This window comes from Bactrocera dorsalis, chromosome 5 (genome assembly GCF_023373825.1).
Source record: "Bactrocera dorsalis isolate Fly_Bdor chromosome 5, ASM2337382v1, whole genome shotgun sequence".
NCBI lineage: Eukaryota > Metazoa > Arthropoda > Insecta > Diptera > Tephritidae > Bactrocera > Bactrocera dorsalis.
In genome coordinates, this window is record NC_064307.1 from 35,907,415 (window position 1) to 35,934,711 (window position 27,297).

The 27,297-nt window shown below is 37.7% G+C and overlaps 4 protein-coding genes across 5 annotated transcripts in view; 1 reads left to right on the top strand and 3 right to left on the bottom strand.

Moving 5' to 3' along the window:
- Positions 1-9,004, bottom strand: part of LOC105224649 (uncharacterized) — a 40,115-nt gene extending 31,111 nt beyond the window's left edge. Inside the window, exon 1 of one of the 2 annotated variants that reach the window (XM_049459250.1) lies at positions 8,897-9,004. The gene's annotated coding sequence lies outside the window, so the exon portion shown is untranslated. Of the gene's footprint in view, positions 1-8,519; positions 8,847-8,896 lie in introns of those variants that run through there. The other variant, XM_049459249.1, reaches the window with a different exon arrangement.
- Positions 9,005-12,311: 3,307 nt separating this feature from the next.
- LOC105221856 (uncharacterized) lies at positions 12,312-14,781 on the bottom strand. The gene is made up of 3 exons (XM_011198990.3): positions 14,481-14,781; positions 13,095-14,409; positions 12,312-13,032 (listed from the first exon to the last, which is right to left on the bottom strand). The coding sequence occupies exons 1-3, from the start codon at positions 14,658-14,660 to the stop codon at positions 12,440-12,442; spliced, it is 2,088 nt and encodes a 695-aa protein (XP_011197292.2). The 5' UTR covers positions 14,661-14,781; the 3' UTR covers positions 12,312-12,439.
- Positions 14,782-15,086: 305 nt separating this feature from the next.
- LOC105221855 (cAMP-dependent protein kinase type I regulatory subunit) overlaps positions 15,087-27,297 on the top strand; it is a 50,888-nt gene continuing 38,677 nt past the window's right edge. The window contains exons 1-2 of the mRNA XM_011198985.4: positions 15,087-15,433; positions 15,535-15,853. Coding sequence (XP_011197287.1) covers positions 15,689-15,853 — 165 coding nt within the window. The 5' untranslated portion in view covers positions 15,087-15,433; positions 15,535-15,688. The remainder of the gene's footprint in view (positions 15,434-15,534; positions 15,854-27,297) is intronic.
- On the bottom strand, positions 20,618-21,175 carry LOC105221853 (uncharacterized). The gene is made up of 2 exons (XM_011198982.4): positions 20,939-21,175; positions 20,618-20,882 (listed from the first exon to the last, which is right to left on the bottom strand). Exons 1-2 carry the CDS (start codon positions 21,173-21,175, stop codon positions 20,628-20,630), a joined length of 492 nt encoding a protein of 163 aa, XP_011197284.2. The 3' UTR covers positions 20,618-20,627.

A 27,297-nucleotide genomic window follows, 5' to 3' on the forward strand; every position in this document is an offset into this window, starting at 1 on the left:
AAATGAGGGAGAATAGCCAAACGGTATTGCTCTAAAATATGTTTCATGAAGTTTCCCTAGCCATCTCATCTAAAAGCACCCAAAGCTATAGTTATGAAACGTCCTTTGCGGAGAGTGCCTTCAGTTTGTTTAGCGAATGACTTTTAATGGCTTCAGTGTACTTAAGGCGCTTTCCCGGAAGCATATTTGTAAGCTTGGAATACAAGAACGAGTCACGGAGAGTCAAAACCGCCAAATACGGTAGCTGAGCAACGACTCTCGTTTCATGTTAGGCCAAAAATTCAGTCACAATCATGCCAGAATGTAACAGCACATTATCGTGGTCAAAAATCTATGGATTTTCTGCTCACAAATCCGATCGTTTACCCCAAACTGCTTGAAGTAGACGGTCGAGTAACATTTATTATTGATCGTTTTGTGACGTATTTTTAATGAATGTTTCGGCTTATATTTAGAACTCCATTCGCTAAATTGTTGCACATCTTCGATATTAAGTATATAAAATTTAGGAACTAGAAGCCACGCAAATTCTGAAGTTCCAAAATTCCAAATACAGTTTTTGAGGAAATTGATAGCAAATTTACAAGACATCTTATTAAAAGCCATAGAAAAAACCGGCTAAGTGCGCCGTCTTCAAACGCGTTTTTTCTCGAAACTGTGTTTTTGAAGTCGGTTGACAAGGTTTCTCGAGAACTACTCAAGCGATCTTCATGAAATTTTACACAGGAGTATGAGATACAATTTTTATTAGACTTTGACGATTTTTTTTTCAATTACAACTATTTAAAGAAAAAAATGTCGCGAAATTTTCATTTTTTGTAAAAATATCTGCCAAAATCCAATTTTAATTTCTTATTCCTTCCTCCAAGTTCTAAGTTTAAGTTTTAACTAAATCACATATTTTTTCACTTTAGACGATCCTGTAAGGAGTTATACTACAAACGCGGGCGCATCTTTTTTCCGAGGGGTCACCGGAAATTGCGGCGCAATGGCCGAGTTTAAAATATTTTTTCCAAAAATTTCAGAATTATTTTGTTAATATAATATGTACATATGTTTGTAATAATAAAATATTTAATTTTTTTATATGAGAAAAAATTGTTGAAAAAATACTGTTTTTTAGCCGAAGAAACTCATGTAACCCCTTAAGGAATATTTTGTATTTGTGAAGGGTATTATAGCTTCGGTGCAACCAAAGTTTACATGTTTTCTTTTTTTTTTCAATTTCAGGTGACAAAATACTTTGGCATTTATGTGCCTTGTTCCCTACTTCCACAAGAAGTTATTAATTATAATTAGTGAAATTAATGGTATATACTTTACACATTGCCGAAAGAACCTTCCATGTTACTACCAGAAAAGCACTATTTCACTTCAAAATGATTCTACTTTACAACAATATGTTTAGACCGCTATGGACTAATGGACTGTGGGTATTTGGGAATATTAGCAGTATTTGGAAGTTAGATTAAGCTTTATATTTCTAACAGACTGCATTAATATTGCTAAGATCTCCAACAAAATTTTTATTTATTTAGATTCCTACGGACGAATTAAATTCAAGAATATATGTAACTACATACATACATAAGTATATATGGTATGTAAATATGAATATACCATAGAATGTGGCAATCGTTTGTGTTTGTTTGCGCCTCACTCTTCGGTAAGGTGGTTTGGAGTGCGTTGCCGCCGGCATGGCAAGTGTCCACAACCACTATGAACGCGCTTTTGACGGAGAATGTTTATATTTAAGTGTGTTTGTGTTCGTATGTGTGTGCATGCGTATAAATAATGCGTTGGAATGCAGCGGCCGTGGACCGAACAGCGAAGGTATTTTTGGATACATTGCGAAAGTGTTGGCGCAACGTGTAATCGAATGGTTGTTTTTATTGTACAATAATTTCTTTGATATTTCTTTGGAAAATGCATACGCCGAAAGTTAAAGTGCGAATCCACATGAAATATAATATTTGCAGCCAATAAAGTCGAGCAACAACTGCATGACCTCATACACATAACACACACAAGCACTCGAACGCGTGGAAGGCAAATGCGTAAATTAAATTACTAACGATAAATGTATATTGCACATATTCATATAATACATACATACATATGTATACATACTATATAAGAATGGCCCACACGGCGATTCAGTCATAATCGGTGACTAGGCGTCATACGCGCCGTCAGAGGCGCTTTCATAGCTCTTAGATGAATGCCGACCGCACAAAGCGTGCCAACTGCTGAGAACTCTATTGTCTTCTGCCGTTACACTATTGACACAGACCAATGCATATGTATAAATGCATACGTATGTATAATACATACATATATGGTACATTTAATGCAAAAATAATAATTTAACCATATTGCCTGCTCTTATCACGCAGCGAGTAGCATTTACAATATGTACTTTAAATAAACGTATTTTCTTTTACCTCTTGTACTACTATTGTTGTATTCAGCATTCAAATAAAATATTTATGAGCGAAAGAAGATAAATAAATTAAATTCGTATTCATTATGATATTTTCTCAATTCATAGCGCATTCCGATCACCACTCATATGATACACGTCTGTATATATAAAACTGTTTTCTAAGGCATTAATCATCATTGCAGGTTATAACTCATGAGCAAGTAAGTCTCTGGCACTTTTCCAAAATGTATCAGCTCTTAAGAATAATAAATGAATCAAATAAACCCAAATAAACTATAGATCTTTGGATTCCAGAATTCTTGAAATAAACAATAAGCTAGTGAGTTGTCGAAGAGCATAGATCAGATATCTTTTCAGTATAAATAAGCATGACAATTATCATCTATACGTTGGGTAGTGACAAATCGAACAAGCAACTGGTATAAATCGCAAAAAATGGTAAAAAAATAGAAAAGCAGTCTTTCATCATTTCACTGCTCGCTTTCTTGTCTAAAAATTTACATGTAATAAGTAAGTAAAGACTAAGTTCGGGTGTAACCGAAACATTTTATACTCTCGCTAGAATCAAAGCGGAGTTATATGCTTGCATGTACCTTCATGTGTAGGAAAACTTTTTATGAAGGAATTTTGCAAAAGAATTTAACATTCATTATTCGACGAAAGGGATCAAGGATTACAAACATGTTTGGTATATTATTCAATAATATTATGGGTCATAAACTCACTTAACTACATTCTATCTTTTTGCTTCATAACCAGGACATTGATACCAAAATCAGCCCAGTAAACTCAAGTGAGTTATATCTGATATAAACTCAACTGAAGCGACTAAATTTAAGAGACTGAGTAAATGATGAAAAAAATCGTGGAAAATTAGTGGAACGGAAATCATTATATTATTGATAAGGGGTTTAGATCACGGTCTGAACCGAATTCATTAACTTTCAACACTAAACCACATTATGTTTATGAAAACATTAAAACAGCGTAAGCGGATCTCTGGTTAAATCCGCAGAAAACGAGTCTGCTTGTGTTCAGAAGAAAGCAAAAAAGTCCTCTATGGAGATCCCCAGCTAGCAATGCTATATATGCGTGTAGGCAGATGCTCGGCACAACCTGGGGACCCTCTCTCATGTAATGGTGCTGCACAGCTTGTAAGACCAATTCTGCTCTACGGTGCAGTAGTATGGTAGACAGGCGTACGGAAATCCACACCGGAAAACACATGGAAAGGGTTCAGAGGCTCGCTGCGCTGTGCATAGCGAGAGTTTTAAAAACAACTGCAACTGCGCCTCTTGAACTGGTACTAAACCTGTTGAAAACTCAGCAACAAAATCGGCGGGACGAATACAGGCTGCAGGAGAATTAACGTATTGAAACTTCGGGCATAGCTCGGTGGGTAATGGAGGTTGGGCAAATATGCAGCCAAGTCGCAATCGTATCGCATATAACATCTATGTAAATCAGCCAAGCAGCAATCGAGAGATCGAGAACTTGTGCACTTTTGGGACTGGCAAGACTGGACGGTAAGCATACGAAAGCGTGATCAACATGAGAAACTCTTGCATTGTCTATCAACGAAACTCATCTGTATCGCAAGGACACAAAATGTCAGTATGGGGCTGCGACTGAGAGCTTATTGCACTACCAGGGAAACATAGCATCTCTTGTGTACTTGTCATCAGTCAAAACTGTGCTTAAGCACAGTTCCCACATTATAATACGCCCAAGGAGGTTCGAATAGTTTATTATAATCATGCTTAATATACCCCCTACCCTCAGCAACGCGTGAAAGGAGCGCTAAGTTATTTAAAGAAAACGTGTCGATACCGCTTGAAACTAATTTAGGTTACTAATTGCCGCGAAAAGTAAAATTTTTCCACTAAAAAGGAAAACATGCTAAGGCAAGGTTGGCAATATGCAAATGCTGTCAATATCTTTCACGCAGATAAAGCTTGTTCGATTCGTTACTTTCGTACGCTTGGCGAATAAAAAACAGTTTAAATAGGATAGTAAGCGGTTATATCACTAAAATTAAATATAATATATATATTAGTATTGGATACGAAATAATTAAAAAAAATGTTTTCTCAAAGACTTTTAGCCACCTTCGAGAGGAATGTGCGATGCATAAAGTTTTAATAGTTTCTTCAATTCAATCCACTTTCTTCCACCTCACCACCATCGTAAGGTAAAATACACTTTAGCGATATTTTAAACTAATCAACAAAACTGAAGAAAAAATTTGCAACTGTTGTGCTATGAGGAGTATTGAGTGTTTGAGGTGTGCTGATTACAAATTTGAGTTCAAAATATTCCATCACGCACAGCTGTTTTTGTCATTTTAGTAAATGTTGGTGGTTCGACCCCTAAACAATTTGACTACAACAAAAAAATCTTACGTGCTAGGCAAATAGGCCCAAAAATAGCAAAAAAATGCTTCTAACATCAAAGTTACAAAATATCTGTAAACTAGTATTATCGAATTTTCCATATGTTCAGAAGTACTTTAATCGCGAAAATTTATCTTGGGAAGCAACAGGCTTGAATTAATTCAAATAATAATATAGAACATCGGCTTTACAATATTTTTGAAAATACGTCATATTAGGTTGTCAAATATCTCCCTTCCTCCTTTTTGTTTTTTGAATTTCGTGACTATGTATAAAGCGCTACAGAGCTCGTACTTGGCAATACTATACATCTTTGAAAGGTCTTGACATAACCTACAAAACGATGCTATGTATGATTAGTTTGGATATTGCGTTCAACAGTTATAGACGAAATTCGCGCTAGTTTAAAGATTTCCTTCGTTAAAGGCAAATCCGCTAGTAAAACTTTCCGTGAGATTAATGGTGTTTTGGGGGATGGTACTCTATCACTTCGAATTGCGGAGGTATGGTTTCGACGATTCAGAGCGGGTGAAAACGACACCATGGATAAGCCAGCCGGCGAAAGGCCTGTGACGACGAATACCGATAAAATCATGGAAAACATCGAGTTAGACCGGCATGTGGCATCTCGTGACATCGCCCAGAAGATGGGAGTTAGTCACCAAACCATATTAAACCATCTACAGAAGGCTGGATACACAAAAAAGCTTGATATTTGCGTGCCGCATGATTTGACGCAAAAAACGAACTCGACTCATTTTTGAAGCGGATGGTTATTGGCGACGAAAAATGGATCACATACGACAATTCTACCGGTCGTGGTCGAAGGCCGGTGAATCGTCTCAAACAGTGGCCAAGCCGGGATTAGTGGTCAGGAAGGTTTTGCTGTGTGTTTGGTGGGTTTGGCAGGGAATCATCCACTACTTCGAACAGCTGGACCGCTTGAAGCAGGCGATCGATCAGAAGCGTCCAGAATTGGCCAACAGGAAGAGTGCAGTGTTTCACCAGGACAAAGGCCAGACCACACACTTCGTTGATGACTCGTCAGAAGCTACGGGAGCTCGGATGGAAGGTTTTATCGCATCCACCATATAGCCCGGACATAGCGCCAAGTGATTACCACCTGTTCCTGTCCATGGCGAACGCTCTTGTTGATAAAAAGTTGAACTCAAAAGAGGCTTGTGAAAAGTGGCTGTCCGAGTTCTTCGCAAATAAGGATGCGGGACTTCTACGAGAGGGGTGTTATGAAGTTGCCCTCTAGATGGAAACAGATTATTGAACGAAACGGCGCATATTTGAACTAAATACGATCACTGTAACACTTTTTATAGAACATTGAATAAAGAGCAAAAAAGCGGAAGGGAGATATTTGACAACCCAATACATGAATAAATCTCCCGCTGAGGCAACAATTTGACTGAATTTGTGCTATTTTCGTTCACTAAATTTATTAAATTGCTCAATTCATTGTATTCACAGTTACTAGTATCCTCAATTTTCGAGGACTTGTTTATACCAAAGCAGATATGTGCATGTGAATGCCTAATTAGACTGCGTTCACACACAGACTCTTTTGTCGCTCATTATCAAATACAAATTCAAAAATTCAAATTTTTTAGTGTCATCGCGTGATACGAATTTTCTGCGCCCCCTTTCATATCACATTCTCCGATTCTTGTACACTTCATGTACAAGCACGGGGTTCACAAAAGTATTTGTGATTATCTAATTATACCCTAAAAGAGGTATATTAGTTTGCCGCGATGTTTATAACACTCAGAAACCACCTATAAAATATATATACTTTATGTATATATTGTATATGTATAATACATAAATATATAAGTTATCTGCATGACTCGTTATATCTGAGTCGATTTAGAAGTGTTCGTCTTTCTGTCGATCTGAAATTGTGTGCGCGTTCTTTTCTCTCCAAGAAGATCATCATTTGTCGGAACCGCCAATATCCAACCGCTCTAGCATATATGTAACTGCTAAACAAACTGAACGATTAAAATCAAGTTCTTCTAAAAAGTATTTTATATTTGAGAAGGGGATGCCAAAATTAACGTTCTTAATTTTTTTTATTCTCATTCGCCACTTTCTAAAATATTTTTATTATATTATACATACTACATACAAAAAGATATAACACAATTTAAAGGGCCCAACATATTCTAAATATTATTCTAAAACCGAACACTTTCGGAAGCATGGAAAGACATTAGAAATAAAAATGGCTGCTCTTCGTCATTTCCTCGCCAACAAAAAAACCATTTTGGGCCACAAAAGTGCCCGTGTGTGAACGCAGTCGTACACTGCAAGCGATTGGGAAAGGTGTAGGCGCTTGGAAACTAAACATAGAAACTGATAAATAAATAACAAAATACAAACTTGCTTCATTCATGCTTTCACTCGTGGCTTCAGCATAACACACACACACACACGCACATTTGTGTGCCAAAAAGACTTGACAATGTAAACAGTGTGTGCTCCACTTAACAGCTTCGAGTGCCAACAGCGTAGCATATCCCACGGCGCGCATCACAGGCGCACACACAAGAAATTAGACTAAGCTTGCATTTGTGTAACTGAATTCAATATCAATGACGATGGAAGATTAACCGAATTGCTGCTGCCACAAAAGCGCCATGGAAGAAGTTGGCGAGTAAGTGTGTTTGTAAATGTACATATATGTATGTATGTGTATGTAGGCTGTGACACAAATGATTGCGCCTACTTACACACTTGCCAATGCTTATGTATGTATGTTTGTGTGTGTTTGAAATGCAAGGCGATTACTGCAGTGTGTTAGTGTGTCAACTTACTACGACCAAAAGCAAGTATGGCGTCCAGAATGGAAGAACTTTGCAAAATCAAAGCGAGTAATTTTTTGAGATTTATGAAAATTTTTGAGAGAGACGATGTGAGTAAATATCCTTTCAAATAAAATAATTTCACTTTTTTGTAGTTTTCTCCGAAGAAAGTCTCCAAAATAATAAGTTTATTGCAACTTTTCTTTCTACACCTCTGAAAGAATAGTTGCAAGAAACTTAATTAATGTTGTTTTTGCAAATTTTCCATCGTTCATTTGTATGTATGTATGTATCTACAATCATTCAATGCGTTTGTGTAGAAGCTTACTTCAACGCCGTCCTTACTAACTTGCTATCACATATGCAGGAATAAAGGTAGTTATTTTTATCATATGTACCGTTACGTATACGCATATACAAAAACATCAATACACATACTAATACAAATACATAGAAACATGGACTCAGCTGCCTGCCACAGCACTGAGTCCAGTGGCCCACTTAGAAGTGTGTGCGCTGACATTACCGTAGGTTCTTTACACCAACACATACACACATACACGCACACGGACAGCTTTTTACAACGTTGCCTCAGACTACTGAGGCGGAGTAGGCGTACACGCAACGGTACAATTATGTGATAGATACAAAGCGTGACTTTCAGTAGCAGGAATTGCGTAGGGACACCATGGCAGCGGGATTTTAGGCAAAATTAGTCATGAAAATCAATAAAATTCCTTTGTTTTAAAGCTCAGGCTGCGCTATGTGCAGAAAGGTAACAAAGATTGCTATTGTTTTTATTATTTTGTTGTGTGTAAAAATCGCACACAAAGCATTTGGCGAAGGAAATTTCCGATTACTCACCAATTATTCATGCGTGCACACTTTCCGTTCCGATTTCAATCTAAATTTTTTCACTATTTTTCAGAAATTCAAAAATATAAAAAAAAAATTTGTTTGTTTAGCTTTTTCACTTTTTCGTTTTGTTTGTGGCTTCTTGTTGCTCTTTTACATATGTGTATACATATATGTATCTGTTTTGCAATGCAAATCACGGAGCAAACAGCACAGCAGCACTTGGTGATTGCTTTTCCCCAATTTCCACTTGATTTTACAGCGCGAATTTTCCTTTGCGTCCGCGAGGCGTCGTTATCGTTGGCGTGCGGGACGACGTGTGAAAAATGTATACAAGAATTTCTGTGTTGCTGCTGTGCTCGTTGCTTTTGCCGTTATTTATTTACCTTTGCCGCGCGTTCCTCTGTCCAACTAGACGAAACTTTGTTTTGACTCTTTCGTGCTCTTCCTCTTTTAGCTTCGTCGTGTCTGTGGTCGTCGTCGTCGTCGTCGTCGTTGTTTGTGATTTTGAAATTGGCTCAAATGGAAAACTCAAAATGTTTCGTTTGTTTATGTTATATTCAGCGCTCACGTCGTTCACACGCTCGTACATACTATACATGTGTAGTTGTTGTGAAATGTTCGGTGTTCATTTGATTGCTCGGAAAATGTGCGCATAAATTATGCACGACATACAAACATGTATTCAATCAGGTATTTAGCCATGTTAGGATAGGCAGCACTTGACAGAGCGGAAGCTTCCTTGCTCACGATAAAAAGTGGCATGCGCAATGTCGGTTTATGTGGAATAGAGCTTTTATTGTATGCCCTGCTCAACATTGCGGTTAAATTTTAAATTTCTAATATATTGTAACTGTATTAATATCGATTACACTGCGTAACAAATATAAGTTTTTTGTTGCCTCATTTCGCAGCGTCTTACAGAAAGTCCAAATATTCGCAGTACCCAACAAATGCATCCGCCCGTGTTTTGTGAGACTGCGGCACGCGATACGAGTACTAATACACAAAACATAGCTTCAATCTCGGTTTCCTAGTAACATCTGAAATTATTTTTCTAAAGCATTTGTACCGTGGCAAAGAATCGCAAAACTTCGGACGTACTTATTCTTCTTCTTTTTCTTTATTGGCGTAGATACCACTAACGCGGTTATAGCCGAGTTTACAACAGCGCGCCAGTCGTTCTTGCCTTTTCCTTGTTTGGCGCCAATTGGAGATTCCAAGTATAGTCAGGTCCTTTTCCACTTTGTCTTTCCAAAGCAGTGAAGTTCTTCCTTTTCCTCTGCTTCCGCCGGCGTGCCTGCGTGGAACACTTTCAGAGCTGGAGTGTTGTCATCCATTTGGACGACATGACCTACCCAGCATAGTCGCTGTCTTTTAATTCGCTGAACTATGCCAATGTCGTAAGTCTTCAGCAGAATCTTTCTCTCAAAAATTCGTAACTCATCATCTGTTATTATCGTTTTTGTTTGTAGAGAGAGGACTTTACCACTCAATTGCCTACTCAGTCCGAAGTAGAACCTGTTGGCAAGAGTTATCCTGCGTTGGATTTCGAAACTGACGTTGTTGTTGGTGTTAATTTTGGTTCCAAGACAGACGAAATTATCCACAACTTCAAAGTTATGACTGTCAACAGTGACGTCGGAGCTTAGTCGGGAGTGCGACGATTGTTTGTTTGAAGACAGGAGATATTTCGTCTTGCCCTTGGTCACTACCATACTCATTTGTTTCGCTTCCTTCCTTATCCAGTCTTGGCAAAGCGTGGCTGTTGAGGCCAATGATATCAATATCCTCGACGTACGCCAACACCTGTACACTCTTATAGAATTTTGTAGCTTTTTTATTCAGCTCTGCAGATCGAATTATTTTCTCCAAGAGTAGATACAAGAAGTCGCAAGATAGGGAGTGGACTTCTCTAAAACCTCGTTTGGTATCGAATGAACACACTTAAATTCCATTCGTTGGGCATGCTTTCGTCCGACCATATTCTACAAAGAAGCTGATGCATGCTCCTTGTCAAGCCTTCGCCGCAGTATTTGCTGCTTTGTTGTTCTTCAGACGGGTAATTGCTACTCGATCTTCTTCATGGTCGGGCAATGGAACGTGTGCCCCATCGTCATCGATTGGGGAACTCGGTGCTCCTGGTGCTGTGCTTTCACTGTCATTCATCAGGGTGCAGAAGTGTTCCCTCCATAATTTAAGTAAACTTTGAGCATCAGTCATCATAGAACGCTTCTGGAGGTTCTACAAGAGTATGCTCCGGTCTCATTTGGGGATCTTTCATCATGAATGCTGAATTTATCGACCGTCGTGCCAAAGGTACTTTCCTTGCCCACTCTGGTGTTAATGTCGCCAAGCACGCTCATATAAACCGTATTTAATCATATCGTCCTTCTCTTCGCTTTGATGCGCATGGTGGCTAGACGTTCATTCACGGGGGTGAATGCCAGAACTCGGCGTCTCCCACCACAAATCTCACATCGAATTTGCGCTCCTTTATATGGCCACTGTAGTAAATGCCACAAGTACCTACTCGTCTCAGTCCTTGTCCCGTCCATCGCATTTCTTGGACGGCGGTGATGTCAGCCTTTATTTTTACGAGGACATCAACCAGCTGGGCAGCGGCACCTTCCCAATTAAGGGACCGGACATTCCCGGTGCATGCCCTTAATTTGTATTCTCTAACCGCAGCTGTTTCAACTTTTTCATTGTAGCAGGTCCCAAACCAAGTGTATAACCGTGGAAGAGATGGTTCGCCTGCTCACTTAACTTGCCTTCAAACGGACGTTCTTTGGCTATCCAAAGCATACTTGGTCTAAGACCCGAAAGTTGTGAGCTGCTTGAGCCATATTTAAAATATCGTTGCGGGCCACTTCCAAGTGAATGGCGATCAGAGAACTTTCCTCACTTGCGTGAACTTCTACACATGACTTCATCTTCATATCCAGCATTATCTAAATAGTACAACAAAGTATTTTTTTTACCATTTTTAGATCCTGGGCAATCGAAAAAATTACAGTCAAAGTCGACGAAGACGATGTTTAAGGCCTAGAATTGCGCATGATCGGCTGTTAAGGTATCAAAACCATAAATAGTATTCACCAAAAACCCTCATGCACCACTAAAAACAACAATTTGGTAAACAAAAGTGTTATATGTTTCAACATGTCACGGGAGTATGATAAATATTAAAGAGCTATACCATAACCCTTATACCCATACATATATGTACATACATATATATAGAAATTTATGTAAGGATAAATTTTGTATAATGATCAAATGTTAACCCCACGAATGAATTCAAAATATTTAGCTCCCAAAAATATGCAATGTTTACATGTATGCCTATATGCTCTCTCTAAAAAAGCTTCGTTCTAAAATTATAGTACGCATACGAACGCTTGCGAGCATATTTTGCCTATGTGTGAGTGCAAATCTCTGCTTTGATTTTCCCTCGTAACTTTGTTATCAATGCAAACAGTTAAACATGCTCTACGCTCGCAAAAGCTCGAACTGTTGACTCCACACGAAATGTTTGAGTGAGGTAGGAAACATTCGTGCAGGACACTAGAAAAGCAACAAATGTTTTTATATTAAAATAACGGATTTATTACACAATTCCGCTGAAATATGCAAGATATCGACTGAATTGTTTTTTATATCTCTTTTTACCATAAATAAATTGAAATAATTTATGTCATATGTAGTTAACATATGCATACAATATACCGTTTTTTTTTTAATCCATAGAAGCGACATTTCGTTAACCAAAATAACCACAAATAAAAAAACAGCACATTTCTTCGAAAAAGTATATATGGAACATGTATTTTTTATCTCCCATTATTAAATAAATTTATATTAAATCTCCACGAATTTATTTCCCATCGTTTATATAACACATCATCTAAACATTTTTACTTCCACTACACAGTGATCGGAGTGGTAGTCGCTATGCTGGCTGCTGCTGTTGCCGCATCCTTCTTAATAGCAATTTTTGCTACGCCACTGGCACATTCTGTTGAACCACCCATCAATACTAAGAACATACCGTTATGTGCAACGGTTTGCCATAATTTGCCAATCCATTTGTCAAGTTTCGTCACAGTTTTTTCCGCATTGTCCAGTTGAAATTCCTCAACTCCTAAGCGTAAGTTAGTAATCGTCAGTGAGTTTTCCAGCGCAATTTCACGTGCTTTGTTAATTGCGCTCTTATTCGTTTCCAATTCGTAAAAGGAAACACTTTTCAGTGTGTCCTTTGTGTCATTATCTTCTGTTTTTGCTATGATTTCCTTCACTTGCTGCTGGAGCGTGCCGTTGGTGATAATCGCAGTTCTTCTATCTCGTTGGGACGCATGTGCCAAAAGATTGTTCTTAATATTATCACCACTAGCCAAGCGCATAATGTCGTGTAAACGTTTCTTTTGTGATAGAATTTCGTCACCATACTCTAAGCTGTTCGCCAACTTCATTTTCACCAATTTTAAACTAGCCAATGAATCCTCAACGGAGTCGTGACCTGTAATTACAAGAAAAAATGTTAAGTTATCATATTTAAACAAAATTAGATCATTTGCATACCATCTACATTTTCTTGAATTGCTTCCTTCAAAAATGTCATAGCAAGCGTTTGCAGTTTGGCCTTCCTTCTACGAACGCCACTTAAATTGAAGCACATACTCGTATCTATCACGTACGGATGCATCATTTTCATTGCGTTCAAATCAAAGTTCAAAGACTGGCCAACCAAAATAGCGTCCGCCGGTAGTAATTCCCTTACTTCCCGCTGAACATCTTGTATCGTTTTAGTTACAGTTTTCATGATGCTTGCTGTTATTCCAGAGTATGGCGTCAGGTAGTCAACAATTTTATTTGTTGGCATTACAAGTGTTTCATAAACGGTTTCGAGATTTTCATTGACGATTGAAACACGCGTGAGTTCGTTGTGGCCCACGACTGTTCGACACATTTCACAATCTACGCCAAACATTGGGCTTCTATCCGTAACAGGTTCGTATTTGTCCTTGGTAAATACATATTCTTTGAAACGGTTGCTAAGCTCACCACGTAATGGCATAGGGTAACCCTCATCCACCATTTGTAAAGCAGAGAGCAAAAGTTTTGTGCGTGGAAATTTGTCACCTTCGGGCAAATGGCTTTCCTTGGGTGCTGTTGCTGCTTCACCAACTGGAAATATTGTTTTAACTAGTAACGTAGGATCTTTAGTCATTTCAACAGCCAACTCTAGTGAACCATGTTGTTCAATTAACTTATGTGCTTGTACATTCGTTAGTGGTACCTGGGCCATTTCCTCAATAATAGAGCCTTCTTTAAGTGGTGGCAATACAACTTCTAAACGCGTCTGAAATATTTCATTTGTTTTGATGAATTTACTTTCATTCGAAAGATAATGATAAAGTGAAAGGCCCTCTAGTATTAAAACAACACTATGAGAAAGCCGCAAGGGTTTCTCTAAGAAGCACCATCTATCCGGACTACATGGTGACTTTTTTCCAATTAGGGCTGACATTAACAAATGTTGAATATCTGTTAGAAATATTGGTGTACGCTGTCCTTGCGGCATCTCTAGCGAGGCGCGTTGGCCGAATTCACGCAATCGTAAAATAGGCACGTTTTCCAGTTCCCTTTTACGTTGTCTTAATTGGCGACGTAATTCCTTATATTGCTCTTCAGTAAGTTGTAATTTTAGACGTTGTTGTTCTTCTGTGGTGGACGACACTTGGGAAGTGTCACTGCCACTACCGTCTGTACTTTCACTTTTTGTAAGCTTAGGACGTTTTGTTTCAGGTTCATCTTCTACAGCTGTCTCTGTTAGTACTTTTTTTGTTTGGGACTTTGGTTGCATTAATTTGGCAGATTTCTTTTTATGTGTCACCTAAAAGTAAATATTTATTTTAAACGTTAATTGAACATATATATATATACACTGAGAAATTTTGCATAAACCTTTACAAAGCCATCGTCGTCGTCCTTTGTAGTTAGTGTGTCGCCGACCTCTGAAACAACTTGGTTTGTCGCAGTGTCTCGGCGATCGTTGTCATTTAGTTGTACCAATTTAGCAAGAGCCAGCAACTTCTTTTTCTTCTTTTCTTTGCGTTCCTCTTGTTTTGATGAAAATGTCTTCATTATTGATTTTCTCTACACAATATGATATATACAAAATAAATGTGGATCAACAAATTTTTCTTTTGTTATTTTTGAAATTTCACGTGCTGAGAAATAAGATTTGACATTGCTGTCAATAAATAAATCTATAGAGCTGCCGTTGTTTTGTAGCAATTGGAAAATAATACCGAATTTTGCTTTACCAACACTTTAAAGGTTGTTGTTTTGGATAAATTTACTAGTGTTTATTTAAGTTCATATAGAACATTTCTACTAAAAAGTGTAATATTTAATTGCGAAAATTAAATAAAGAGTTTGCAAAGATATATGTAGTTTTACATACTTTTTGATTTCTTATTTTTATTTTTGCTTTTCTTTACACTAAACTTGAATTTTGTTAAATTTTTAATAACTTGGCTGGCATTGGCAATGCCGAGTGTGACGTTTCTAAACAACGACAAAATTACATTTTCGACCAATTGTTTATGATATTTGTGTAGCTAAAAAGAAACATTTGTGACCAATTAAATTTATAATATTTGCTATTCGTTGAATACTTTATGAATAGAAATTAAAATCGAACGAGTTGAGAAATATAAATAAAATTTAGTGCATAAATAAAATTTGTGTCAAAGCAGAAAAGAAAACCACCCAGAAAATCAGTGTGTGCAATAGGGTGCAAATGAAAGCGAGTGAATAGAGAGAACAAAGAAAAACACTACAAAAACGAGAAAGTACAAAACGATAAGCTGCGTTTTACACTTTGTAGTGTAGTGTTTGGGAAAAAATAAAACGTGAATATTACTCGGCAACAATTTACATGTATTAAAATATTGAAACAATTTTAATTTTACCGTTTCATACGTTTACAACTGAAATACACCATCAAGAGTAGCATTACAAAGTTAAGGTCGTCGTGCCCAAAAGTTTTGTTGCTGTTTCGTGCCAGCGCCCATCAGCATTCACTAAGTAGTCGTCAAATAAGACCCTGCTCACATATTATCATATACATATACTTGGTAGTTGTGGAAAGGTGCTTGTCTGCAATCATGGCCAATACTTTGGAGGAACAACAAAGTCTGCGTGAATGCGAAAACTACATTCAGGCGCATGGTATTCAACGTGTACTCAAAGATTGCATTGTACAGCTTTGTGTTAGTCGCCCGGAAAACCCCATTCAGTTCCTGCGTCAATATTTCCAGAAATTAGAAAAGGTAATTCATACCCGAAACATACTAGATTTTTTATTTTCCATGAAAATATGATATGAAAACGAAAATACAAAATGTACTGGGTTATGGTGGTGGTGATGAGATGCGTAGGTGTCGACTGAATCATGAAATCCAAGCAGTAATTGTGCGCACTTATCATTAATTTCAATAAAACATTATATATAAACAAGTGGGTTGGCGTACATGTATATATGTATGTATATGTACACATGGGTGAATAAGTGTTTATGAATTTAAGTATATTTTTTTACAATAAATCTTGATCATACTTTATATTCGATTTTTGCTTTTTCAATAATTTTTTTTTTCTCAATTCAAAGTGTTTTCTGCAAGGTATATTTATCGTCTTCTTAATATTTATAAACTTTTACTTAAATTACCTACGCTTGAAAGAGTGTTAAATGTGTGGAACCATGGTGCTGGTTTTAGTCATCTGAAAAAGTATATTTGTGAAATCAGAAATAAGGGTGCTTGAAATCCGTTTTAAGTACCAAAACACGTTTCATATTCAGCAGCAGCAGTTCGGCGTTCGATAGCTTAATATATATGTATGTATTTCTATAGCTAGGTACTTCTAATAATAATAGATGTACATAATACCAATACTATTACTACTTTAACCTTGACTGATCTCAATATCAAATTATTTAATCGCAATGTATACTTACATATGAAATCAAGTCAAAGCACTAGCGTTGAAATTTGTTTCACTAAGTTTAATTCTGAACATCAAGCATTAAAAAATGACATTAAAACGGAAGGTGCGCAGTTTGAAAATCAAACGTTCCACCTACGTACATCGAATGTATTTTAAATGAACAGTGTTCATTTTCAGTCTCTGGTTTATTCCCAAAAATGATGATATTAAAACAAGAAAAAACGTGAAGTACGATTGCACCGAAACTATAGTATACTTCACAAATACAAAATAATCCATACAAAAACTAGATTTTGATCGTTCAGTTCTGTTGCAGTAGTGCTACTATCTAAAAAATATGTTTGGAATTTGCATTGTAGCCTTTCATGCCAAGTTTAGTGAAGATATCCTGTAAAATAAAAAAAAGTTTTCTCTACAAGGGCACAATAGACCTAAGACCGCGGTGCAATTCTCATTTAATGATGTAATTTAAGGGTTGGATTTTGATCTATCGTTTTGTAGAACAGCTAAGTATGTATATACATACATATAAATAGTGCTGATCTAATAAGCTCTTTCTTTTATATATATAGATTAAAAAGAACTCGAACATTTTTATCAGCAATTTTTGCAAATATTTATATTTTTGTAATTTTACATATGATTTACAAACGAACATATTTAAATTTTTAAGACATTCATGCACAGACAAATCTTTAAAAATAATTGGCCAATTTGATTTGCATATTTTTTTAGACCTTTTTGCCATTAATCAAGCACATTTGCTTGGCTTTTTCTTTATACGCCTTTGTTTCTTTGCTCCTTTACAGTTAGATTTCGAAAGTTTAAGCTTGCGTTTCTGAAGTCGTCTTTTATGTTGTCCACATTTTGCTTTTTTGGCTTTTTTAGGACGCTTTTTACTTTTTCTTTTAGTTTTACCAGCACACGCATTTGTAGAGGTTTTCCGTTTCAAGGAAGATTTTGGCTTCTTCTTATAAAAACTACCTTTTGAAGAACAAGATCGAATCGATTTTCTTTTTTTCGTTTTGGGCGCACATGAGCTCAGATTTGGTGACTGTTGTGCGCCTCTGCAACCCTTGCGCTTAGGCGCATAAAATGCCTTTAAAAAATATATATAAATGTATATATCCATACATATATAATTCGTTAAGAAAACAAACCTCTTCAATATATCTCAATCTCTTTTCTTTTGGTACCGCTCGCCAAGCCTGTGCACCTCTTTTGATAATTTCAACAGCTGTAAGGCCGCAATTTTGCTTTCGAAACTCGCGCAGAAAATTTAAGTAGGGATTTCGCATTAATGGCCCTGGACGATGGCATTTGCCTTTTCCTTTAGATTTTTCTGTTTGTTTGTTTCTCAATTTGCACAGACTCTTCGGAAAAGTAAATGCTAATGATTCTATGCTTTTAGGATCCATTTACTTTATTTATATATAATTATTTTATAATGTTATTTGCTTAAAAATTTATTTGCACTAGAATTTAAAATTATTCTATACGAAAAATTTTCTTAATAACGAATTTCAATACTCCGCAGTAAAATATATACTAATTGATAAAATCAAAGGATACTAATATTAATTTATAACTACTATAGTCGAATAATTTATTAATTTTATCCTGCAAGTATTATATGTTTCACAGTGCGCAACTAATAATCTTTTGTAATTTTAGGAATGAAATAATTTTCCTTATGGAATTTTTTGGGAAAAGACCAAAGTCTGTTTATTTACATACATGGACCCCCTACAAGGCCTTTAAAAGGGAAATGATCGTAGTCAGTGATAAAAGTCGTATTGAATTTGGAAACTTATTAGGAAAATCTGCATTGTCTATGAAAACAATCGGATGACCTAACGCCGTTCCAGAACTAATGATAGCTTTTGTAGCACCACTGTTAGGCTGGCTGGCTGATAGCCGTAAATACATAAATCATAAATCATAAATAAGTAAATATGTAAATGTTCTTTAAATAAAAATTCGGTGCTGACTCTGTACGAATCTCGATTTTCAACCTTTCTTGGTTAAATATTGACAAAAGTAGCTTAATTCTTCCTGACCATTGAAATGATTTTTTACCACATTGACCTACTACTATAATATTTATATTCCTCTCTTTATATTGTTGTTGTTGTAGCGGCAGAAAAGGCATGATGGCAGTTACCAATCCTTGGCCGCATTATAATTCGAGTCCGTTCCGGTTACTTAGACTCGACTGTCGTGGGAACGGCTCTTTGAATTGTCGATGGGGGTATTCTTCTAGATCATTCGCAACAAGAATTAAAAGTCCCTAACGGAACGGACCCGGATTTAATACGAACATTGAACAAAGTCCAGTATGTTGCTTCTAAAAAATTCGACAAAATCGAAGTCACTTGATGGTAGTTCTAGAATCCCGCTGCTTCTCTTCCGCATAACTTTATTCAAAACGAAGAAGCGCGATAGCCACACGATTCGATTGCAAAGACACCAATCGTTTCGACGATAGTCGCGTCTACGTAACGGACCTGGACTTTTATCCTGCCAAGGAATGTCGACAGAACTCTGTCGCTACAGCAACAACAACATCTATGAGTGAAAACCCTTTAAAAAACAAGTAATGAAAATCTAAGTTCGGGGGCGCCGAAAATTTTATACTCTCCCGTTCCCTGTGGTCGCAAGAACAGTGTAATTCCGCCCATCTTCAATACCAACCTTCCTTGAATTCTGAGCAACACGGTTCCCAAATTTTATCCATATATCAATTTCATTTCAAGCCATCGTAAATATTATGAGGGATTTAGAGCAAAGTCTAGACCGGTTTTAATCATATTCAGTGTTAAATAGCATTATGCTTACAAAATTTCATTAAAGGTCTACGGTCTGACTGTATTTAGTTTTACCATACTCAAGTATAATATTACCGGAAAATGCAGCTCTCTCAATGTATTTAAGATATCTTAAATATTGACCGATATTCATATATAGTATAATGTCGGGGAGATCTTAAGGGTTTTTATCCACTTTTGAGACCGTGGCAAGCTAATATCATAAAAAACTCTCTCCGAATTTCAATAATATGATTCACATATTAATGTCGTTGTTGTTATAACGGTAGGAAACATTCGTGGAAAAATTCGAGAAATGGTGACGAGTTGACAATCCTTGGCCGGATAGTAATCCGGGTTCGTTCCCGTTTCTAAGACTTGACTGTCGTGAGAACGGCTCACAGTTTGATTTATTGTATATTCGGTAAAAAGTCAACCATTGACATTGAGTCCACATTTTCGGTAATATGGGGACTTAAAAAGTTATGGTCGATTTCCCTCATTTACACATTGTATAGATAAGCTTGTCTGATATAGCTATAGGGTTTTTGTAATACTTTATAGGTTTTCGATTAACGGAACAGCCCGATTTCGCTTATCTGTAATACCAACCTTCTTATAACGCCAAAGGACAGGCTTAAATGTTCAATTTTTACCCAGAGTTCAAATCTTCTCGTCATCGTGATTATTCACATATTCTTGCAGTAAATAAGCGATATGTATGTATATGCACTGACGGTAACATTAATCAAATTTCTTATATAGACAAATATCTTCGCAGTGTTTGTTTACACTCAGTACTCGTTGCATAAACTAACTACTCCATACATATCTCGATTAGTTTTAAGTGTTCTACCAACAGCTACAAGTTGCTATAGTATAAAAGCCTTATTTCATAGTTCTCACTCGTTATCATTAGTGTTTATAAATACTAACGAGTAGAATATTTCCCAGTTCTATCAAAAAGTTGTTTTACCGAAATGTGGAACCAGCACTTAGGCAAGGTTATGATTGAAGTTGGTAATCTGAACAAGCTTCTTACCACAAATCACAGAACATACTGCATCGAATACTATTGCTGCTTCTCCGCCTTCAGCTTCGTGATCTAGTCTAAGCTAATTATTTTCCACAGTAAACACACGGATTAAAAAATACACAAAAATTTTCCATTTATTTACACACATTTTATGCCAAACTACAAACAACTACTAAACACGCTTACTCCATAAACGAATTGAGAATTTTTTTTTATTTAATATTGAGATTCACTTTGTTCCTAATCCGGCGCCGACTATATTCTGCAACTTCTTCTCTTTCTGCGTTTGCAGCCCCGGCGCTTTGGACGCCGTTTCCTGGCGCAACGCCTCCTCTTAGGTCTGCGTCTGCGGGCACATCTCGCCTTTCTTCTGCGACGTTTTTTCGCACAAGGATTCGGGCATACGATACATGCGTCTTGGAATGGCGTTACGCGCATCTGTGTCGGCTGCGCGGGTATCGGTGCCGGTGGTGGTGGTGGTGGCTTTCTTTTCTTCGGTGCATAAAAAGCCTATGGTAAATACTTAGACTGAACATAATGATGGAACAGACAAAATTCACACTAACCTCTTCTATAAACTGCAGTTTGTCCTCCTTGGGCATACTGCGCCACTCCCTGGCACCGCGACGTATAATCTCCACCGCCGATAGCCCAGTATTGCGCAAACGGAATTCTCGTAAAAAGTTCAAATATGGATTCCGATGCAGTGTCCCGCTAGGCCGGTGGCATTTTCCATTTCTCGTTTTCAAAAAAGCTGTTTTAGACGCCGGTTTAGGCGTCGATAATGTTTTTTGTATTTCCATTTTAAATTTTTTTATAATAAAATATATATTTATAATTCAATATTATATATAACTAGAATTTGTAACGCTTGTGAAAAATGAATGAAATGAAAATGTAATTTCAAGAAAAAATCTTGAAAATATTTTCAAATGCTTTGTGGTAAATTATTTCCCAATTATATGAGTGTTAAACATGTAAAGTGTAATGATACCGTATAATAGGTAAATTGAAAAGTTCCCGGCCTGACACATAGATGGCGCTTAAATCCATATGATTTTTAGTTACCCGGCTCATTAGTTTGTGAATTATATCACTTTAAATGAAGCAACTTTTGTTATTGCGAAAAAAATGGTTACAAAAGAAATTCGGGAGTTGATAAAATATTGCTTTTTGGGGAAAAGAATACGTTTGAAGCCAAGTTTTGGATTGATCAACATTATTTGGACGCTGTACCAGGGCAATCAACTGTCGAAAAGTGGTTTGCTAAGTTTGAACGAGGCGAAATTCGCACCGAAGGCGGTGAAAACAGTGGCCGCCCAAAAGAAGTTGTTACTGACGAAAACCTTCAAAGAAAATTCCACAAAATGATTTTTGATGACCGTAAAATGAAGTTGTTAGAGATAGCAGACACTCTAAAGATATCAAATAAAAGTGTACATCATATCAACCATAAATATTTGGGTCTGAGAAAAGGCTGTGCAATGTGGTTGACTTGACGTGAGTTCACTTTTGACCAAAAACAACGAAGAGTTCATGATTCGGAGCAGTGTTTTGAGATCTCAAGCCTAATTAGTCTGAGTTCTTGCCTCAATATGTGGCAAACAATGAAACATGGCTCCATCATTTCACTTCGAAGTCAAATCGATAGTCATTGGATTGAACTGCATATGATTAACCCGCTCCAAAGCGTGATAAAGCGCAACAGTCGCTTTGCAAGGTTGTGAAGGCGTCTGTATTTTGGGATGCGCATATGATAATTTTTATTGACTACCTTGAAAAAGAAAGAACCATCAATAGCGACTATTACCGAGCATTATTGCCCGTTTGATGGACGAAATTGCCGAAAAATTGCCGCATTTGAAGAAAAAGAAAGTGCTGTTTCACCAAAACAATGCATCATGTCATCAGTCAGTGAAATCGGTGGCTTCAAATTGCTTCCGCTTCCATCCTTTCTCCAGATCTGGCCTCTCAGCGACTATTTCCTATTCTCAGATCTCAAAAGAATGATCGCTGGGAAGAAATTTTCGTTGAATGAAGAGGTGATAGCCGAGACTGAGGCTTATTTTGAAGTAAAGCACAAATCGTATTATAAAAACGGTAACGAAAAATTGGAGTGCCGCTATAATCAGGGAAGACTGATTACTTGTGAGTTCACGAATAATTCCACTTGAACTGCTGGAGACGCTTGTCTGTTGTGTTATCATTGCAGCGATGTGAGCTTTGCAGTTTGGGTCAGAAGGTTTTAGCAACTTCACAAGTGCTGGTTGCTGACCAACGTTTGTTAAGCTCGAGCGAAACCCATAGATGTAGCGCCCGAATGCACGGAGGTAGGAAAATTTCTGCTCGTTCCCAACCTGCTGGATTTAGGGTATGGGTGAGTTTTTGGATATGCTTATCCGCTTTACAATTTCCGCCGATTCCGCTGTGCCTTGTTCTAGACAACTTTAATATGCAAGTAGTTTGATGTTACTGGTAGTAGGATCACGCACTCTTTGATCACTGTTAGAGAGCTCAATAGCTGTATAGCAGCTATGCTATTTGGTTGGATGTATAATTCTTTAAAAAAAAAAAGCCGCAATTCAATGAAATCCATCTGCTGCTCCCTTTATGGTAGCCACTTCTGCTTGAGAGACATTACAGTCCGACCCCCGACGTAAAGAGTAGCAATTTTGCTCAAATTCACCTGTTGTCCCGTGACTATCCAAAAGAATGCGGCTTGAGATCTGCAGTTTTGAACACATTGATTATTGGTAATTTTCCCAGTATTGTCTCTTTAAACTATATTCTAGGTATGTCCCTTCGTAAGCCATCAAAAAGGTGATCTGTTAGAAATCCCGCTAAATTCTTGTCTGTTTTTAAGGCATTTTTGGCTGCGATTGATTAGTTTTTCGTGGCCTTAACATTATATTAGGTTTCAAGAAGCAGACTTGCGAGCATGGGATTATTTGTAAAATTGCTGCGCTTGTTTCTAAATTGGCTGAACAATGCAATGGCATCGTATACCTCATACAGCTCATCATTCCTTCGAATGCGATACTCGCCATTTTCCGCAGAATCTTTCTCTCGAAAACTCGTAACGCCTTCTCAAGAGATGTTGTCATCATCCATGCCTCTGCATCATATTGCAGGACGGGCATAATGAGTTACTTATAGATTTGGTCTGTGAGAGAAGTTTACTTCTCAATTTCCTACTCAGTCCGAAGTGCTGTTGGCAAGAGTTATTCTGCGTTGGTTTTCGAAGCTGACATTGTTGGTGGTGACTGGTTCCAAGACTAGACGAAATTATCTACGACTTCGATGTTCTGACTGTCAACAGTGACATGGGAGCCTAACCGCGAGTGCGACGACTGTTTGTTTGATAACAAGCGATATTTCGTCTTATCCTCGTTCCCAACCAGACCCATACGCTACGCTTCCTTAGCCAGTCTGTAGAAAGCAATACGGCGCGGATGTTGAGGCCATCTCTATTGAGCTCTGCACCTCGAATTATTTTCTTCAGCAGTAGATTGAAGAAGTCGCAAGATAGGCAGTCGCCTTGTCTGAAACCTCGTTTGGTATCGAACGACTCGGAGAGGTCCTTCTCGATCCTGACCGAGCTTTTGGTATTGCATAACGTCAGTTAACACAGCCGTATTAGTTTTGCGGGGACACCAATTTCAGACATAGCGGTATAAGGCAGCTCTTTGTTTGACAAGGATCTTTATGGAATTTTCCAGGGTTTATTCTCCAAGGCAACAACATAGTCACCGAAGAAATTGTTCATATCGGACCGAAATAGCATATACGAGGTGTGTTCAAAAAGTATCGCGACAGTTTGCTGACAGTTTTCTTCGATTGCAAGGGCGTGGTGCATTATGAGTTCTTGCCACAGGGAAGAACGGTCAATAAGGAATATTACCTGCAAGTTATGCGCAATTTGCGCGAAGCAATCCGCCAGAAACGCCCGGATTTGTGGAAGAACAAAAATTGCCTTTCGCCACGATAACGCCCCTGCTCACACACATCGTTGCTTGTGCGCGACTTTTTTGCCAAAAACAACACACTAATGATGCCGCAGCCACCGTATTCCCCAGATCTGGCCCCCTGTGACTTTTTCTTGTTCCCTAAACTGAAGAGGCCCATGAAAGGACGACGTTACGCTTCTCTTGACGAGATAAAGACGGCATCGAAGGAGGAGCTGAAGAAGATAAAAAAAAGATTTTTTGAAGTGTTTCGAAGATTGGAAAAACCGTTGGCACAAGTGTATAATATCTCATGGGGATTACTTTGAAGGGGACAAAATAGATATTCATGAATAAATAAATAATTTTTGAAAAAACACAAAATTCACGATACTTTTTGAACACACCTCGTAGCTCCCACATTTATCAATAAAATTCAAGCTCGTGTAAAAAACTTGAATATATGAAGGGTATTAAAGTTTCGGTGCAGCCACCAAATTCAACGTTTTTTCATGTTCTGCATTATCTTCACCGCAAACAGTGCAACATCAAGAGTGTATTTAGTATCTGCCACATATAAAACTTCTGTACACATACATATGTATTTTTCACCACTGGCACAACTTTTTCGCCGCCACTGTACTCTCAACTGTTTCACACTTGATTAATTTTTAAACGCCACAAATTCTATCCATTAATACCGTTATTAAAAAATAACGAAACCCCTAAAAATATCCTGCCACTCATACAACTCATATTCACTAGCTCATTGTATGTATGTGTATTTATTTTTATTTACCGTGGCATTACTTTGTTGTTGGAGTAAAAACCACCTGTTAAAACCGTACATCCATCCAGCTGGTCAGCGCGCAACAGGACTCCACCCCAGCGTATCAATGTACGTGTATGTAACCTTATCCTTGCACTGGATCTTTGTTGTTATTTACATATATGTACATACATACATACGTGCCCGTTTAGTGCAAAATACAAGGCGCACCATTGTGTTGGGCTGTAATTAAGTTAAAAGTTGACGCTTTGACTGCTAATATTGCTCTAGTCATTATAAATTGTAAAATATGTAGCAGGCCGACAGCGGATGCTGCTGTATGAAATCTGCATATTTCAGTCTAACCCGGATCCTTGAGGCGTGCGGTACTAGCTGCAGGTGCAACCCACATACATACATAACACACCACACAGTTTACGGTCTCGTGAGCGTTGACTCTCTATCGCAATTGTCGGATTGGCGCCTTCCTAGTGTTGGCTATCAATAACTTCCTTATTTAAATACATACATATAGTACATATGTATGCGTGAAAGCCGCGATATACACACATACGCAGTCCAGTTTTATTTGTGTGCGAATACATATAGTACATATTTATTTTATTGGTGTTTTTGTATTTACAATTGCCATGGGCAATACGCTGAGAGTCAATCAAATGCAAGGGACGGTGATCGATCGCTTTAAATCGGTGTGTTTAACCACAGACGAGCATGGGGCCGTTCGCATCCGGTCTTTTTCCGATGGCGGCCATTTAACGTCTCGCGTGGCGGCAGAAGCGATTCGCGACGAGCACAGACTTAGTTTGGATGTTATACATCGGGTGCGGCATGTGCGCACCTCCTGCACGACAATACCCGAGGAAGATATCGTAAGTGCACAGGTGAGGGCGGACATTTTTGTGCATTAATGTGCATTCATTTGCAGTTTTATTGTTATTTTATATTTTATATACGCGTTAAGTTACGTTTGTAACGCAATACATACATACACGTAAACGGTTTTTGTTAGACACGTGTGTTTTCAAGAAGAATTACTAAAAGACATACAATTTCGGGTTTTGAACAAAATTTTAGCTTTTTTTTATAAAGATAAGGGTTTGCAGATATATTTTAAAAATTATTTGGGACAAGTGACCGCTGCGGCTGGCACAAATAAATTCCGGCTTAGAAGCCACTTTTTGTAGCAATTGGCCCCGTTGCCGTTATATTTTACAAAATTATTTGGGAAAAGCGACCCCTACGGCAGGCTCTTATAAATTCCGGCCGAGAGGCTCAATTTTTGACCACTTTTTGCTGCAATTTAGGCTGTATGTCAGTTAAAACGCGCCGTATATGGTATTTTCCAAGATGTCAATCGTTTCGGACAAAAAAGTCGTCCCTATAAAATAACCTAGCGGTGTTAAATCCTGTAAACTTGGAGGCCGCGCCACAGACCCATTTTTCGAGAGAATGCGCTTATCTAAAATTTTCCTCAATGTTTCATTGGCTGTATGGCATGTAGCGTCGTCTTGTTGGAATCAGACCTCGTCAACTTCAAGATCATTTAAATTCAGACATGAATAAGTTATTAGTCATTGCTCTATTGTCTATAACAGTTCGACCATCTTCATTTTTGAAGTAATACGGACCTATGTTTCTTTCTGCCCATAGGGCAACAGTGGCCTGTGGATCCTTGGGGATCGACATTTCAGATTTCGTTTATTAACGTTTCCCTTTTAACCAAAAGTGAGTTCATAGATCGAAACCGAAATTTTGGTAATAAATTTGCACGATTTTCGGAGTAAGTCTGTACATTATGGGATGGCAAACCAAACTTCGTCTTCCTTATTGGGATAGATACCGCTTACGTGGTTATAATCGAGTTATCCTTTCATTATGGGTGTTTTTTTACGTGTTGGGTCCCAAACCCAGCGCATAACCCTGGGGAAGGAGGAATGATTCGCCTTCTCACTTTAGCTCACCTTTAAAGGATTTTCGGCTACCCAGTGGATACTTGGTCTAAGACCGGAAGTCGTGAGCTACTTGAGCTTTATCTAGAAGAATCGTTTCTAGCCACTCCCAAGTGAATGACACAGTGAATGGCACAGAGAACTTCCCTTACTTGTGGGAATTTCTACACATGGCTCCATCCTCCAAAGTTTAGCAAACCAAACAGAGTACAAGTATACCTAAATCTAGGAAAAGCTGTCAA